Source organism: Vanessa tameamea, chromosome 2 (genome assembly GCF_037043105.1).
Source record: "Vanessa tameamea isolate UH-Manoa-2023 chromosome 2, ilVanTame1 primary haplotype, whole genome shotgun sequence".
Classification (NCBI taxonomy): Eukaryota; Metazoa; Arthropoda; class Insecta; order Lepidoptera; family Nymphalidae; genus Vanessa; species Vanessa tameamea.
Genome location: NC_087310.1, coordinates 10,226,592 through 10,244,285, shown reverse-complemented (window position 1 = coordinate 10,244,285; position 17,694 = coordinate 10,226,592). Strand labels below are relative to the sequence as shown.

Genomic DNA, 17,694 nt, shown 5'->3' with positions numbered 1-17,694 from the left:
GAAGGGCGAGTAAGCCAGTGTAACTACCGGCACAAGGATCATAACATCTTAGCTCCCAAAGTTGGTGGAACATTGGTGATGTAAGGTTTATTTAATGTTTCCTACTGCGCTAATATCTATGGACAGCAGTGACCGCGTATCATCAGGTGGCTCATTTGCCCGTCTGCCACATTATACAATTTAAAAAAAAAACAATACATTATATAGATATACATTATATTATATCAACATAAACAGTAGTATTTAGTTTATTCTTCCACGATCTCACATTATTTTATATTATATATATTAAATTTATGTCACTTTAATTATGCTATAAGAAGTAAATTTATTTTACGACATAAAATTATTTTTATTCAATTTAGCAAAAAATAGCTCTTGTTGTTTTTGGTCGCCTATCCTTAAAAAATATAAACATGTCTTTGTTTGCACACTACAAACGAACGAGGAAAACTCGGCTTAATTGTGAGTAATGACTTGGTTGCTCTACGCCACTAGTGTAATTGTATAAAAATAAGATAAATTCATCACATTTATTCATCTTTTACTTTACATTACATTATTTTACGGTTCAAAATACACGTAAACGCTATAATCATTTTTTCATACTTATATATATATATTAAAAGGCATATATCGATGTAGATTCTAAATGAGAGAAAAGTAATAATCATTTATAATGACTGATTATTTTCCTCGAAAATACATTTGGATATTTTTCTAATTACATTTGATATTTTTAACGCGGGAGGCGTTATTATTATGTTTGGCTCCTGGCCGATTGCCATACAATACATTAAAAACAAGCGGTTCCCTCTACATCATAATTATGGCACAGATTTACACATGTTACTGTGACGTTGTAATGGTTGGCGTAAGAAGGCATCCAATTTCTTGAGGTTGCTTCAAACTACCGGGATCACTTAGCTCTGCTTAAGCAGAAGGGAGAGGTGTGCATGGCATAAAATAATTATCTTTCTTGCGCTCCCATTAAACGGCATTCTTTACAGATGAAAGAACTAAAAGAATCATTATTACAATTCATGTGTGATGAGTTCTGACTATCAAAATCCGTGAGCTATCTTTGGTGATGAACATGAAAGAGGGAGAGAGCTCTTACACGCACACGTACTTCCACTCCACTCCAGTGTAGGCGTTACGTTCACGGCGAAACATACCCCGTCCGTATTAATGCTATCTGGTACATGAACTGACTGCTCATGCCAGACAAATATTTGAGTTGATCTGATGGTTAGTGTTTCTTACCGAAGTTTGATCCAGAGACTAATTTGAGGACGACGTAGTAACTCGTTTCTTTTCCAAGAGGAAACCCAAAGTCTTGCTCTCATCTGAGAATCAGAGCTCGTTTAACTAGAGCCCAGAGCCTATTCAGTCCGAACGTTATAAAAAATATTTCTAAAATATCTTGTTGATGAAATTCTTATAAATATAGTTAATATGAAGATTGAACAATATAAATGAGCTAGTCAGTAAATGAGTGATCATTTACAATATATGTACATATTAGATCGTAGAGTATTAATTAAAATCATCTCGTGTTGTTTTATCAACAGTTCTTCGTTACCGAAGATGGGAATCTGTCATTAAGACACATTCGCAGCGAAAATTCGCCTTTGTTGACAAAAAGAAATTCATTTATACTTTCCATTGTGTATATAAGATCAATACGAGTAGAAAGGAAACTTATATGCATGCTCCTATTGTTGCTATTAAGCCTCTATTGTGTACGTCGTTTCTTAATTTGATCTCATTACAGAGACGTATAGCTGATACAGTAATGATATTATTTTTTTATATTAGTTAGGTATATACTGAATATTAATTTATTCTAAGTTCTTTTATTAAATTTCAAACACAAATTACAATATACTACGCCCGTATTTGCAAGCACGGTAAATAATTTCGTATTTAAACGGGTTTTGAAACGAAGTTGTTTTGTAATACTTTCGTCGTGTATATTATTTTGCGTTTCATAAAAACGGTTGAAAATATGCTTCCGAAGGATTATATATGATCAAAATGATTTCTATACCACAGAGTATACACGTAAATAATGTAAAATGTTAATTTAAAAATCCAAATATCATCATTCGTCTTTTTTTATTTTACATTTGAATTTACTAAAGGAATTCAAATTGACTTTTCTGCTTTCGCTCACAATAAGAAGTTTTCTTTATATGAGTGTACTCGTGGGCAGAAACTTTCAACGATTATTAGTTTCTAGCTATTCTATTTGAACGCTTATGCATTGTTACTCCATGAGAGCCAATTTTGCAGTTAGCATTTTCGAACAATTATTATAATTTACGGTACTAAAATGTTTTCTTTTTTTAATCATGATCTAGGTAGATGAGCGGATAAATGGTCCACCTGATGGTTAAGGGTCACCACCGCCTATCGACATTGGCGCTGAAAAAATATCAACCATGTCTTACATTGCCAATGCGTCACCAACTTTGGGAACTAAGATGTTATGTCCCTTGTGAATGTAGTTACACTGGTTCTCTAACCCTGCAAACCCGGAAACAACAAGTACTAAGTATTGCTTTTTAGTGGTAGAATGTCTGATGGATGGGTGGAACCTATCTAGACTGCACAACGCCTTTATACCAAGCACTTTATGTTATTAGAAAACTTGTTTCATTTAATCATCAGTATCTTACAAAGGCGATGATAGTAAGCGCTTAAAATGCAAGAACTCAATTACTACCTAGGAAACAGTTGAAAACTAAAACTGACGTTGAACTATTAATAAAGTAACATATAGTTTACCATAGACTATATTCTATTGTATATTATAGAGTATAATATAGGTTAAGTCAAAAAAAAAAAACACATTAAAATTGATTCAGTTGGTTTAAATGAAATTTAATAAAGTTTCACTGAAGATTCGTGTACTTGAAGTCTTGTTAAATTGTTAAATTCTGTGTGACAGAACAATATATACACAACGATATTGTCACTCGCTGTTTCCTCTTCAGAACATCATTAATTAAATGGAATTATGAATATAGTGAACTACAATAAGAGCCGAGAGATTGCGGGTTTATACTTTATAGTGATTAACGATTGGTAATCTCGTGCTCGGTGGATAAATATAACATCGTCATGAAACCTACATTTGTCGAATCATATTTAGACATTTTCAATGAAATTTATAGAACCTTGATGGAAAAAAGTCTTCGAGGAGGCCTCAGGCAAGCAGTCGTTTATTTATATTTTTGGTAAAATCTAAAATATTAATGTACACCTTGTAAAAATTAACGCAAGATAGTTTATTTATTGTAAATAGTTAAAGTATTTTTGTTAGTGAAAAAGACCTTAAGTACAAGAAATTCTTACGTTACGGTGTTGCACAAGCCTGATTTTTCCGCTAGATTTTACAGTCTGAACTTGCTAATTTATTCTATAATTAAAAATTATATACATACACACATTTCTGTTTTCTATACATTTTTATTTTGCGTTTTCAAAACGAATTTATACAGTTTGTATTATGATGTTACGAATTATAAATAAACAGTACTTATAAAATAAAAAAATACAAAGCCGAGTGCAATTTATTGTTAATAAATCATAATAATATTCTACAAAATGTATGAATTCTAGCAGCTGTACATGTTGCTTTTGAATTCCTTAGACAGAAATACATTGAAATTGCTTTTTCCGATCAAATTTGATCATATTAGGAGAGACGTTGGGCGGAAATTTATAATTTCCCTAGAAATCACACAAGCTGTCTTCATTTTAAGATATCATATGTATTAAAGAAAAGTCTATGTAATCAAATCATGACTAAGACAAATATGGTTTATTTTATTCGCTATAATACAGCGGTAGTTAAAGAGTCTAGTGCAGGTACCTGCAGGTAACCTGGGACCCTAATTAGATCATGATTTTTTATCATGAAATTTACGAGAAAATATACGATCGATAAATTTTACGAAATTGGTGTTTGACATTTCCTTTAATTAATGTCTCAAGAGTCGCAGTACCCCATTAATGTATTTCTATTATGCCTAAACGTTGAATGGTATAGAATGCCTTCCAGCATTAAGCCTTTTGTTCTAATAACACAATTGTTTTCGTCAATAAGGTGTTTTGAATTATTTAATTTAATAAATTTAACAGTGCAGTGCAATCTCATTGAGAGATTAGCTTACATTTATCATTACTATTTCAGATCTTAATATACCTATGTACATCCTCAATCTGCCAGTATAACAGAACGCATATTTAGGGTTGTAACGTAAAGTTGTAGAGAATATTATAACCTTTAAATATAAGGGCTGCCACAACAATAGAATATTTAAAAAAAATGCACCAGCTTTATTGTATTAACTATAGTAATTTATTGCATATAATTTTGATTATTAGAAATTTATGCTATACAACACATATAAGTATAATAATGATGTTGTTTCGTAGTAAAGTTTGTACTTCATTGTATTTGGCGATTTTTTAATATTATTATTTTAGTAATTATTAGCAGAGGCATAAATGGTCAACCTGAACATAAATTATCTCCGCCCATAGACAGCTGGTACTGTTAAGAGTGTGACCACTCCTTACACTGTATATGGTAGCCAACTAAAATATCCGGTATGTTATATAACCATTATGTCTGTAATAACAATGGAACACTCGTTAAAATTATATATACTTATTTATCATTCAAATTCTGATCAAATTTAAAATTAAAAGTAAAAGAAAATAAAATTAAGAATTGTTATTTTTAAGTGTGTTATTTTAGACGGGCAACAACCTAACTTAAATTGAAAGATGAGACGCTAAGGAATAACTGAACCACGAAACAAGATTCCCTTGATATAATTATACAAAGATTACTTTTTATACTGCAGCCCCGTAGCTGTGAGGAAGATTGATGATCCTCATAATTTTTGAGCCCTAAAAAGGCGAGATAAAATTTAGGTCACGAACGAAGGTCACGGTTCAAATTCGTGCAAGCACCATTGAGTTTTTCAAGCACTAAGTAAGCACTATTTTCGCTTAGAACTCACATCTCGTACTACTGACTTATATATCTATAGACTGCAATATAATAGCGTAATTTAGACGCCATATTTGAAAGAAGAAAAGTCTGTCCTTCCGTTATTGTAGCGTTGTGTGTTGTCAGTTGTTACATTGGTAAGCTATTACTTAATTTTATCTAAGCGCTTAGGTAACTACACATTACGTAAATGAATACCGCTTGCGTATTCTTATTTTAGCTTGCATGTTTTCATCATTTCAATAAACGTCAGAGACTAAAAATCATTTCCTTTTATTTAATACTTATACATCACCTAAGAGCTTTTCGAAGTTTTTTTCGTTCGATTTTATATTACTGTTATACGTGACCGATCACTCATAATGCAAGCTGAAGCAAAAATAAAAATAAATAATAAATAGTTTATAAAATTTTACATAATAAGGATGATTCTATAATTATAGTTATATTTGTTGTATAGGTACCTACTTGTTCTTGGTAGAATCTATGAAGATCTAGTAGTAGACGGGACAAGTATTAATGATAATTCATCCAACAAGAATCTATTCGGCTAAAGTTATACCAAAAGTCATACATATATTTATTTTATTTCCAATTAAATTTACATACATTTCATATAAAACTATAATATATTTTTTAAATATCAATAAAAACAAGAATCGATTGTTAATATATTTGCCATATGTTTGTCTTTAGAGTTGAATACTTTTAACAGAAAATATATATATTTCAATCTTAATTTTATAAATCTATACTTATAAAATAACATGTCCTGACTGACTGAGTCACTAATTCATCATCGCCAAGCGTAAATTATTAAAGTTATGACCATGGAATTTGGTGGGTGAGGGTCATTTTATTGAGAAGATACTCACTAAGGAAGGAATTTCTACCCCTTAGGAGTGAAATAGGGGTTGACAGTTTGTATGGAAGTCCCTTTCTGGAAGACTGTTTTTAAGTTACAAACATGAAAGTTCATTTTTGGTATACTGATTAAAATTGAGTAGCTACGTGTTTAAGCGTTTCTGGATATTCAACCCCTAAAGAGTGAAATAGGGGTTTCAGTTACATTTCGTATATAGGTTAGTCTGGAAGTCGAACTCGCCATGACAATTAATAAAGCACAGCAAAGATCCAACCTTTAAAATGGCTGGAGTTGACTGTTTTTCACATGGATAGTTATATGTAACCTGTTTGAGAGTGAGCTGGTGGTGGTGGTGAGGTGGTGGTAGTTCTAGCGTATGAAAGTCGAACCAGAAATGTGTTATACAAAGAGGTCTTAAATTAACATAATATTTAAAATAAATCTGTAAATATATTCTACTTTCACGCGGGCAAAGCCACGGGCAACAGCCAGTATTTTATAAAGAGAATTAATATTTTCATGTCTGCTTTTGAAATAAATGCTTACAATTCTTCGGAAAACAAAGAAAATCGAGGCAAGCATATACAAATCTTTTGGAGTTTTAAAGTTATTCAAGTTTTAGATATTATTTTTATTTTTTTATGATGTACACTCATTGTAAACCTAAGAATATAGAAAAATATATCTGCAAGCATACTCTATTTATGTTTTCAATGGACAGCGCTTCAAAAATTTTATAAAAGGTTTGCATCTAAAAATGGGAGATATGCAGGCTATTTCGCAGGTAGAACATTTAAATATTATTTTCAAAAACTCAACGCTCACGCCGAGATTTTAGTAAAATATTCTTAAACTACATAGAGTAAATGTAAATAAATAATGTTACGTATAAGCATTCAATAATATTTTTCAGTTATATACAAGCGATCCAAGCTTCTCTAAATAATATTGAACAAATCGCTTCCCGCTGTCTGTACGCTTAGATCTTTTAAGCTACGAAACGAATTTTAATGTGGCTTTCATCAATAAACAGAATAATACATAGATATTTTAGTAGAGGAAATCCGAGAATTTCAACTTTCCTGGCCGAAAAAAAAGGATTATTTTTATGTGTGTTGTTATGTTCAATTTAAAAGTTGTATAAAGACAATCATTGTGTCTGTGTGAAGACGGGATGGGAAGCTAGTAAGTGTATAAATTGTAAAAAATACAGCATGCTCAGTGATCAAAATCTGCCAATATGTTTTCTTATTTAAGGAGGCATAATAAATCAAATGAATGTGAAGTCTACTGGTACTGTACAGCTTAGTACATATTGGCTTATGTATTTACTTCGAGTTTTTTTTTTCTTCACAATATGAGTGATGACAAACTTCTTAATTTGGATGTTTATATTGCTTTTTTGTTTTACGTAACTCATATAGAAACGGAGATGCAATGTATTTTTTTCTGTTCCATTAGAGTATATTGCGAAACAGTCTTATTTAAATTTCGTTAAGATCTGATAATGAATTTGAATGAACTGTCAAATAAATAACAGAAAATCAATCGCTACAGCTGTTATATTATTGCTACATGCCATTGAAGTTTGATTACTTTTTTGTTAAGTGTTTCATTTTGATAATCTTCTCAAAGGCTGACACGAGTAAATATTTTAGAGCCCATTTTTTACAAATTGAAGCACTGGAGCGCTTTGAGTGTACCAAATCTATTGAATTATATAGTGGCATTTAATATGAATTAATATTCAATTTAATCAAATTTTACACCTAAATGCTCGCCATCTACGTAACGAAACATTACACTAGATAACATCAGCTGAAGTTGACTTATTGAAGGAAAGTGTAAGTGAGAGAAATTCAGAGTACGTAAACGAATATTGATGTAAATAACACCACCAAAGTATCAAAAAAATGGCAAAGGGTTGTTCACTTTTTATCGTTAATTTTTTTTCGGCTAAGGAACCTACATTATAAAATAAGACAAAGTTAGAATTATTAACTCTATAACATTTGTATAAGCAATGTTTTTTTTTCGTATTGTTATGTAATGTCATGTTCAATCACACCTAGCAGGAGAGGAAACTTAGTAAGTTTGTTCGAGACCCATACTTAAAGGATTAAAACGGTTTCCAGTTTTCCCTAACTAATTCTGAATTCAACCCCACACTACTTGGTTAAGCCAGTACTACGAATATTGTAGAAAAAAAATAACATTACAGTAAAATCTCTTCACTTATGTGACAATGTTTCTAATTACTGGTATATTGTATAAATCTTTTTTCAAGCTTTTTAACCTACTAATAATACTTATAATTAAGATTACTGTACGATGGACGATGAATATATCGTATAATATTTTAATATTCAAAAATATTAAAAAAAAAGCAAAAATATAAACACAAATTTGTTAATGCAAGTTGTATTTCGATAAATACTCATGTAATACTTAATATTATAATGAATATGATTAATATACGCTTCACCGTTAAGATCATAAAATTATTATTATTAAATGTTCAAACTGAAAAATTTCGTAATAATTACATTTTGTATTAAACTACTTGCAAAAAATCGTAGTATGTAAAAACTGCAATATAAAGTTCTTGACTTTTTCAATCACGAAAACCTCAGAAGTATGGACTTTGGAATTTGAGTAACGGAGTTTCGAGAAACGAGAGTATTAAACTCTCGTTTCTTGAAAAGCATGCAAAGCCGTTGATCCTCTGACCTCCTCCGTCCTGTCGAATTGCCGTCCAATCTGATGATGAGTATAAAGGACAAAAGTATCTTGGCTCCAGTGGTACACATTCCTACTATATGATATATTATTTCATATACACAACACAATAATGAAAACTAAAAATAGATCAAGTTTTATTAATGAAGTTATATGGCCTCTTAAGCCGTTTCTTACGAATTACTTAGGCCGGTGGAGTCTAATTGTAATGAGAAAACCCTTGGTGGCTCTACCCGGAAATCCTTTCAAATAAATTCGTTGTAACGAATATTTGAGTTGATTTCTAATTTATTTTGAACTCCCAGTGCATTGAAACAAAAACAATGAAAAATAACTATCTAAAAATATAAAGACAAAGAGGCACTTTCAGATGTGTTTTCAGGAAAAAGTAATTCCTACAATACGTGCACGATCTAATTTTGCCGATCAGAATTTAGTCACGAGTACCAGTTACCTAGATACGGTTTTTTGGAACAAAGAAGGGAAGCAGGCCTGTCTTATGTACACATATCTAGCTATCATGCCCGTCACATAAGTGCGCGTATTGTACAACCTTACCTATACAGATGAATTTTCCAAGTGAGCTGTATGAACGATTCGACACAAATAATAGTGAAAAATGCTTAAAAGGGTGAGTGATGAAAACTAGGTCATCATAATCATCAACACATTTTCGAAAAAAATACTTTATGAGATAAAAACATTATTACACCAGCCTACGTCTTCGATAATAAAAGTCAAATAATAAGAAGAAAAAATATGTTTAATAATCATACATAACAAATTAATTTCTTGGTATCAATATGTTTTAACATTTAATATTTTTTTACTACAATCTGAATCGCATTCTACCTTCGAGCATCCGTTCCAAATCCGTTAATTGAATCCCACGTGATCTCTGACGTTATTCAGGAGTTCATATAAGTAACGATCCCCTTTATATGCTAGGACTTTTGTCCGGAGCATTATTATATTTACATTATATGACTTATTCGTGAAATATTTCTTTTCCATATTATTCTATTGAATCTTTATTTTACTTATGAAAGGTTTGAACATCTTTTTCGCGCACTTAATGCTTTTTAGGTCGCTTTTTTAAATAGGTTTCTATGAAATTTCCTTTCTTATGATCGTGTATTATTTTGTCTGTTGTAAATGCTAGATGGTAGTATTTACGTAGACTCGATCAATGAGTAAGTGTAATTTAAAGCAGTGATGTCTCAGCGGTTAGAAGATGTGAAGAAATTACCTATGCTTAATTTGTGTTCGTGACTTCGTGAGGAAACCCGCAGATGGCAAATAAAAATATGACACCTGTATCCGCTGATTCGCATTGAAACAGTGTGGTGGAGTAATCTTAGACTCTTCTACTCAATAAAAAATATAATTCCTTGCAATGGGCCATTTACGAGCTATCACCATAAGTAAGTGTTATATTTTAATATTTAATAAAATAATATTATAAAATTAAATCATGTTAACCATAAAATTGTTTTTTTTTTGTCTAAAAGCGTAGTAAGTATAATTATATTTGTAATAGATTATATATGTTAACAAATGATAATTGTATCGGTAAATACTGTTACATTTTAGAAACAGTAATTATTATTTTTTAGTTTATTTTACCAGTCAAGATTTTTATGACATTTGGGATTTTTTTTAATTTCTATTACAATAATGGATATTACATATGATGTAAATTATTTTTGGTGCCTCTTATATAGTGATTTTATGCTATAACATACAATGTAGTAGTGTGTCATATTTGTGCAAACACAACTTATATGTAACATACATCGATATATGTTACATATATGTAATGAACGTAGATAAAACATAGCCTAATTAATAAACAAATAATGTGCCCCAATACCTAACGAATATTACGCTCGTGTATGTTAGACTGTCACCAATTATGCATCAATGAAGAGTTTGATTCAATTGTTGACATTTACGCGCTATAGTTTTGAATTTTAGACAATTTGGTGAGATACATAATTATAATAGCTAGCATAAAATTAATCTTCATTTGTGAAGCAACTATTTGTTTAGCTTAAATAATCTTAACTCTAAATAAGCTGGATTTCAATCTTAGGTAGATTCAGTCATTGATTATATAAAACGAAGAGCACTTACAACATCAATGATATGATGCAGCGAAACGCCGAAGGTCACGAGAAGTGGATGAGAAGAGTTCTCCACGGGCCGCACTGAGGCGTCATATTTGTCCATCAGGTGTCTGATAAGATTGTATTCTTCGTCACAACACCAGGATCCTGTATAAAAAAAATATCCTTTAAAGTAATTCTAAAAAATTAACGCCTAGTTAAATATTATTATAGTCTATATAATTCTTAGAAATATTATATTCGGTCGAATACAAATATTTATTTTATACTGTAATAACATTTACACTCAAATCGAGGGTTACCTCGAGAGGTGTGTTTTTGACATATCGGTTTAAAATATCTGCATCCGATCCACGTGGACAGCATCAAAGCAAAATTAATTAATACATGATCAAGGAAATGAAAAATGAAACCGTAACGTTACGTACGTTACACGCGTGCACTTTCTTTTCAATGGTTGACGATGTTTCAAATATCTACGTAGTAGGTTTTATAAAAAATAAAATTGAGCTGTACATTTACTAAGCACATATTTTTTTAAATGTATACTAAACTTCTTATCAACCCCATTGCACATTAACATTAAAAGTAGAATTTAATGTTTAGGAAAGAAATAAAAAGCTAATATGTAATATTTTTATCAAACAAATCTGAAACGAGGAGTCGACATCCAAAATCTCCTCATGTAATGAAGGTACATCTTTTCTGTGTGACCAATGACTGCGACGTGATAACATTTTTGTACAAAATTCGACTGCGGAAAGTAAATTAATTTCTCTATAGATAATAAGGTAGTTCGGGAGATCCTTGGAGATGAGGGTAGGCTAATCGGCATAAAACCTGAGTTACAAGCAACGTGATTCACTTTCGTGAAGGGGTCGTGTCGTACGGACTTTTCCTTTGCTTGTATTGTGATTGAGTTTAATTCGGTGTTCTTTTGGTTTTTTTTTATAATAAATAGGGATTTGAAATTTTAAAGGGGTTTATTAGAAAAAAACTGATCATGTCACTACGATCATTCTCAATAGCAAATAGCTAACTGTCCAATTAGACCGGAGTGACTTCAGGTGCAGAACCAAAGGCAATGTCTTCCGACGGTTAATACTAACCACTCTCAAACTTCGGGCTGCTACTGAGAATAATTTCTTAACTTATTAATCAGTTAAGAATCTAATAACTTTTTGCCCGGAGTTTGAACTCCGTATTTCGGGATCTGCAGCTTTATAAGCTAGCCGCTCAACCACCGACAATATCAAAATTGTTCTTATTGTAATACATAATAATGAAAAGAATATATAAGAATTCTGATATATTATTTAAAACAGTGTACAAAATCCGTATAAAATAGCAGACTTCATTAAAATCCTTATTGCCACATGTTTGACGAATTCATAATAATATGTTTGTGTTACAAGACAAATTGTATAAGGTCTGTTGTTCTTCTTTCGTTATGATCTAGGCGTAGGTTTTAATTCAATTTATATAAAGAAATACTCTTTTAGTATTATTGTAAGTGTCGTAAGTACATTTCGTACAAAAAAAAACTGCGTCGTTCAAATCAGACTAAGTACTAGCAATTTCTGGTATTGTAGGAACGATCGAGAACATAGAAGAGCACTTTCTGAAATTAACGTGACCGAACCGTTTATGGAAATTATAACGAAAACTTTTAAAATGATTGTGTTTAATTTTAACATTGTTACAATATATATTTAATTGCATTCATTTATTACTTTTGTGTCGTGTCATGAATGTCGTCCGTCCTAACACATATTTTAATAACCAAAGTTTAACTATAAGAACTTCTATTAATTGCTCTAAACGCTAACATGAATGATATAAAAAAATATTTCCTTTTAAAGCGATGTATAGAGGTTTTGTTTTACCCCCGGCGCGGGAGAAATCCTCATCCGACTTATACGAGTTACTTTTACAGCTGATTACGAAAGACAACATACATATATTACAAATATTTAGCACAAGTGGATTTTAGCCCAAACCTCGGTTAAGATCATATGTGTTCTATCTAATGTAACAACACAGTTATAAGGCTGCACTTTTAATTCCAATTTCAATATAAATTTCAGATTGATTTAAAAATACAAAGATTATTCATATTCTCCGAAATGTAAATCACGGATGAATTTGTGCCATCTTGATGTCGCCCTCGGTATGGTATGTGTATCGTTTGCTTCATTTTAAGGCGAAATGAGTTCAAGTATTTTATATTATGAATATGCTTGTGGTAATATTGTATAATACTCAGTAAGCTAAATCATTCATCTAATTTCATTGTAAACGAAAGAAAAAATATTTTTATTAATTTAATCGTTAACTAACTATTGTTAAAAAAGTAAAAAAAGATGAAAAAAGTAGACTAAAATATCTATATATTTAATTATTGATATACTTAAAAAGTAAAAGCATTATCACTAATTTTACAGAGCAGATTACTTTAAATTAAATGGAATATAGAGTAAAATATTATTATATTTTGTGAGTAATTTTGACGTTATCTATGTATATTGGACGTAGGGTACTGTTATTTGATTATATCTTATATTTGGATAGTAAAACAATTGTTATTTCAAAAAAAATTGCTGAAGATTCTAAATATGCTGTTTCCAATGATACGCCTGATGGATATGCAAGTTAAAAATGACATTATGCAGCTAGCCGTGTTCATACCTTACCTCAAAACTATATTGTTTCGAAGAAATTATTTTATCTTAAATTACATTCACATTAAAAGTAGAATTTAATCTTTAGGAAAGAAATAAAAAGGTAATATATAATATTTTTAACATACAAATATGAAACGAGTATTCGACATCCAAAATCTCCTCATGTAATGAAGGTACGTCTTTACTGTGTGACCAATGACTGCGACGTGATAACATTTTTGTACAAAATTCGACTGCGGAAAGTAAATTAATTTCTCTATTTCTTTATAGATAGTAAGATAGTTCGAGAGATCCTTGGAGATGAGGTTAGGAAAGATGGCTAATTGGCATAAAACCTGACTTACAAGCGGTGTGATTCACTTTCGTGAATTTCGTGAATCAGGAAGCTTGATGTTTATATAATTTGCAAAAATAATCTTAAGGGTGAAACTTAAACTTACAAATCAAAATTTGCAGAAATACATTTTCTATTATTAATTTCCATAAGAAAAGTCTTGAGAGAATTATTAATTGAATCGCATTAAGCACAAGTGTTACAATGAAAATAATGAAGCTGAAATCTGAAAATTAGGTTAAAAATCTCTACAATGTATTTTTTAATAAGTCTACATACATACTTTTTGATCTCAAGTACGATTTTCGTAACGAATGATTTATCTTAGTTCTGGAGATTTATACGGGGATGTAATAAACAGACTAACACGTAACGTGGTACGTAGTAAGTACTTTTGTAAATATTTTGTTTATGGAGTAAAATAAACAATGAATAAATAAATATAAAAAATAAATAATAAAATAGTAAAAGATTATGTAAAATTTGTTTAGCAATGTTCAAAATTAAAAATGTCAATACTTTTATTCAAATAATTTTTCATCGTAATGTTTTACTAAATATTTTTTGTAGGCAATTAATATTCTTGACAGATTAACGTAATTTGACTTAAAATACGTAATCTGTCTCGTTGAATACTATTTTTTCTCGTAGGTTTTATTAAATTTCGTCGTTAATTTATACTTTCTTGGAAGAAATATGAAATATATAGGTGTCATCGACTCGCTTAATTAAATCTTATTCTGAGTAAAAATCAAAAAGCGGGGCGGACGCAAGTCTGTGGAATTAAATATATATGGAACATAATATCTCATATTTTGTGTTCATTTATTTGGTATATAATTTTGGTTTACATAGGTACGGCAATATTTACAGTCTTAATCAACTATAATCTGTGCTCTGCTACTTTTTTTAGTAATTGGCGTTAAGTCTTTATGCAATCTCGCCTGGATAGATGAGACTACTCATCACTTATTCTAACGCTAAAACGTACTACTGTGATTTTATTTATTATAACAGTATCACCCACCTCATATTCTAGGAGCTATCCTAACCTGCACCGTTGGTTGCCTGTAAGAGATCGCTATGTAGCGATAAGGTCGCCAAAATTGTAAGCCTCTTTTATTTAGGCTGTATACATTGTATATTTATTTATTTTCTCTTTTTTTCAATAAAGTAAGTATATATATTATAACTGTTTAGTTTCTGAATATTTATAATTTTTAGAATATTTAATATTTCGTCAATGCTTATTGACGAAGTTGACGTGGGCGGTGGCGACCACTTATCATCAGCTGACCCATTTGTAAGTCCGCCTACCTGTATTATGTATAAAATAAAAAAAGTTTTATCCATTCTAGTAACGTTTCATTGTTAATCATTAATATCATCATTCTTCCGGTGTCATATTTCATCCATTGTTTTTAAAAAGAAAATTCACAGCGATTTTAGACATTATAGATTTTTCATTATAAATGATACTACAATATTTTTTACCTTACTTTAAATTGTCATTTGTCATCCCTTACAGATAGAGTCAGTTCCGCAGCAGTCGCGGTGAGGAAGTCTGAGGTTTAAAAAGTTTTGTATAATTTAACGATTATTTTTTATCATTTCCATTTTATCGTATGACTTACTAATGGTGAAACGCATCAGATATAAAAATTGTATACATTCTTTAAAAAAATAGTTGTATTCAACACGGTATGGACGTTGGCTACATGCGGTCCTTAAAGTAAAAACAATAGCATATTCCTTTACCGAACTGTTGAAAATATCAAAAAACGACAAACTACCCATATACAATGTTACCCATAATTGCTATCATTCATGTAGTACAGTAAGTAAATTGATGTAGTACAAAATATAAAGCGCTATTTTAGCTACAAGTTAAGATATATTTCTAGCACTTACATCGATTATTCGACTTCGATAAAGCTGCAGATCTCGAATTCCTAGGTTCAAAGCCAATATATCAACTATTATACCGATACATTTTTTAGCTTGCTCGAAAAATAATCGATGTTTGACATACGCATATAAGCCCAACACTAAATTGATCTTGTATCATCATAGTACCAACTATGAAAAGGCACGCTTGGTTTTGATACAATTTTATATTACATTAATATTTGTTTAAGCTTATAAGTTGACTAAATCTAAAGCTAAAAAAATAATAATAAAATAAACAGCTTCGATGAAGCTTTCTAGCATCACTAAAAAATATGTTGTCATTTGTGACATCGATTTCGCAACATTGTCGAATACTGGCTACTAAAAAATTCTGTTAATACAGCCTTTGGTTTTAATACTTTTTTATTATTACTTGGAAAATTACTATGTTAGTTCTTTTGTAGGTTTTCTAGAAGGCGATAAATTATATTAAGGATAAAAAATCTTTACTTTTAAGTCGTTACATAGCGCTATTTTTTCTTTTTATCATATGATATCCCTTAGCACTGTAAATCTAACAAGTCTATAATATTTTTATTAATCTCTACTAATTACAGTGAGATTTTACAGTTAAAATAAATCTGAAAAATCTTTTATAACAACAAATATATATTGGTATAAATAGAAATCGATTAAATATAATTAATAATGTCTACATTTTTTTATTGTATAATTGAAATAATGAATCCTTTGTTGTTATTTCAGAAAGATAAAGGGAGATACTATGTACAAAATAAATTAGGTTGACTTGAAGAGGGTAGACTCGGGAATGTTGATAGAATTCAATGATAGAGTATTAAATAGTTCAAGGTAAAGTTAAAATCGACTTTAAGGATTTACAAATAAATAAATAATTAGTCGCATCCAATCAATGGTTAATACGTATGGTTTATGTAATTACATATTTTTAAATAATATTAACAGTTATTTCTCCGCTTCAAAAAATCTGATTTTAAAGAATATTCAAAAAAACCATATAAATTATGTTATACGCGCTAAAATACAGATTTAATGTTACGTACTCGTAGTTGCACACAGTTAAAAGAAATATTTATTTGGTATTTATATATGTATAAGGAATATGTAAAACAAAAAATCTTACCTCTCCAAAATAATGCTAGCATCCAGAAAACCGCGAAAACGCAGTATCGCATTTTTTTTACACAAAGCACAAACAACATTTTTACTCTGTCTAAGCAGTCACACTCCTACTTAATATAAAATCCATTATATCGCACAAATCTAATTTATACTTATAAACAAAAATATATATAATATCAATTCGTTGTCCATCTTTTATAAAAGTTAGTAATATAATCTCAAGATTGATTTTCTCAGACGGCCTTAAAATAATACAAAAAATTATGCTGCAAAAATAATTATTTCAGTAATAAATTGTTTATAGCGTTCGTAAAATATGTTTAACGGTGCGTAAGTTAGCGTGAGTGTTCAAAACGCGCGGCTGTCAGCGTAGCAGCCCCCATACTGCTGCACGGTACGGACGCGAAGCCACAAATCTAAGGGCGGCCTCTGAAATTGTATTCAGAGGTAGGTATATAAATTCATCATTAATTGTTGTGAATTTGATATTTATAATTTTTAACCGATTTGATAACGGAGGAGGTTCACGATTCGTCTGTAAGTGTTAATGATTATATATTTCTTTGTATAGATTTTGATGACATTTTTTGTGTTGAGTTCGGTTTGTTTTTGGCGATATCATCAGTACAGTATAACAGTAAAACAAATAAATGATTCGAAAAAATATAAAATGATTTTATTTCATAACAAAAACCCAACTTCAAGAGTTTGTAGGTCAGAATCATGTAGGTACACTTTATCTGAAATCTTAAACATTTTTTTATATTTCTTTTTCACAAAATTTAGTATTAAATATTAATTAAATAGAAATATATATATATTCGTTTTATTTCTACATATCATTGATAATTAATTCTTGT

General features: G+C 30.1%; 1 protein-coding gene across 1 annotated transcript in view; it reads right to left on the bottom strand.

Moving 5' to 3' along the window:
- The window catches only part of LOC113402037 (neuronal acetylcholine receptor subunit alpha-10-like), a 43,500-nt gene extending 26,465 nt beyond the window's left edge, over nucleotides 1-17,035 (bottom strand). The window contains exons 1-2 of the mRNA XM_026642152.2: nucleotides 16,836-17,035; nucleotides 10,773-10,912 (exon numbers count right to left, since the gene is read on the bottom strand). Of these exons, the coding sequence (XP_026497937.1) occupies nucleotides 10,773-10,912; nucleotides 16,836-16,914 (219 nt within the window). The 5' untranslated portion in view covers nucleotides 16,915-17,035. The remainder of the gene's footprint in view (nucleotides 1-10,772; nucleotides 10,913-16,835) is intronic.
- Nucleotides 17,036-17,694: the final 659 nt, after the last annotated feature.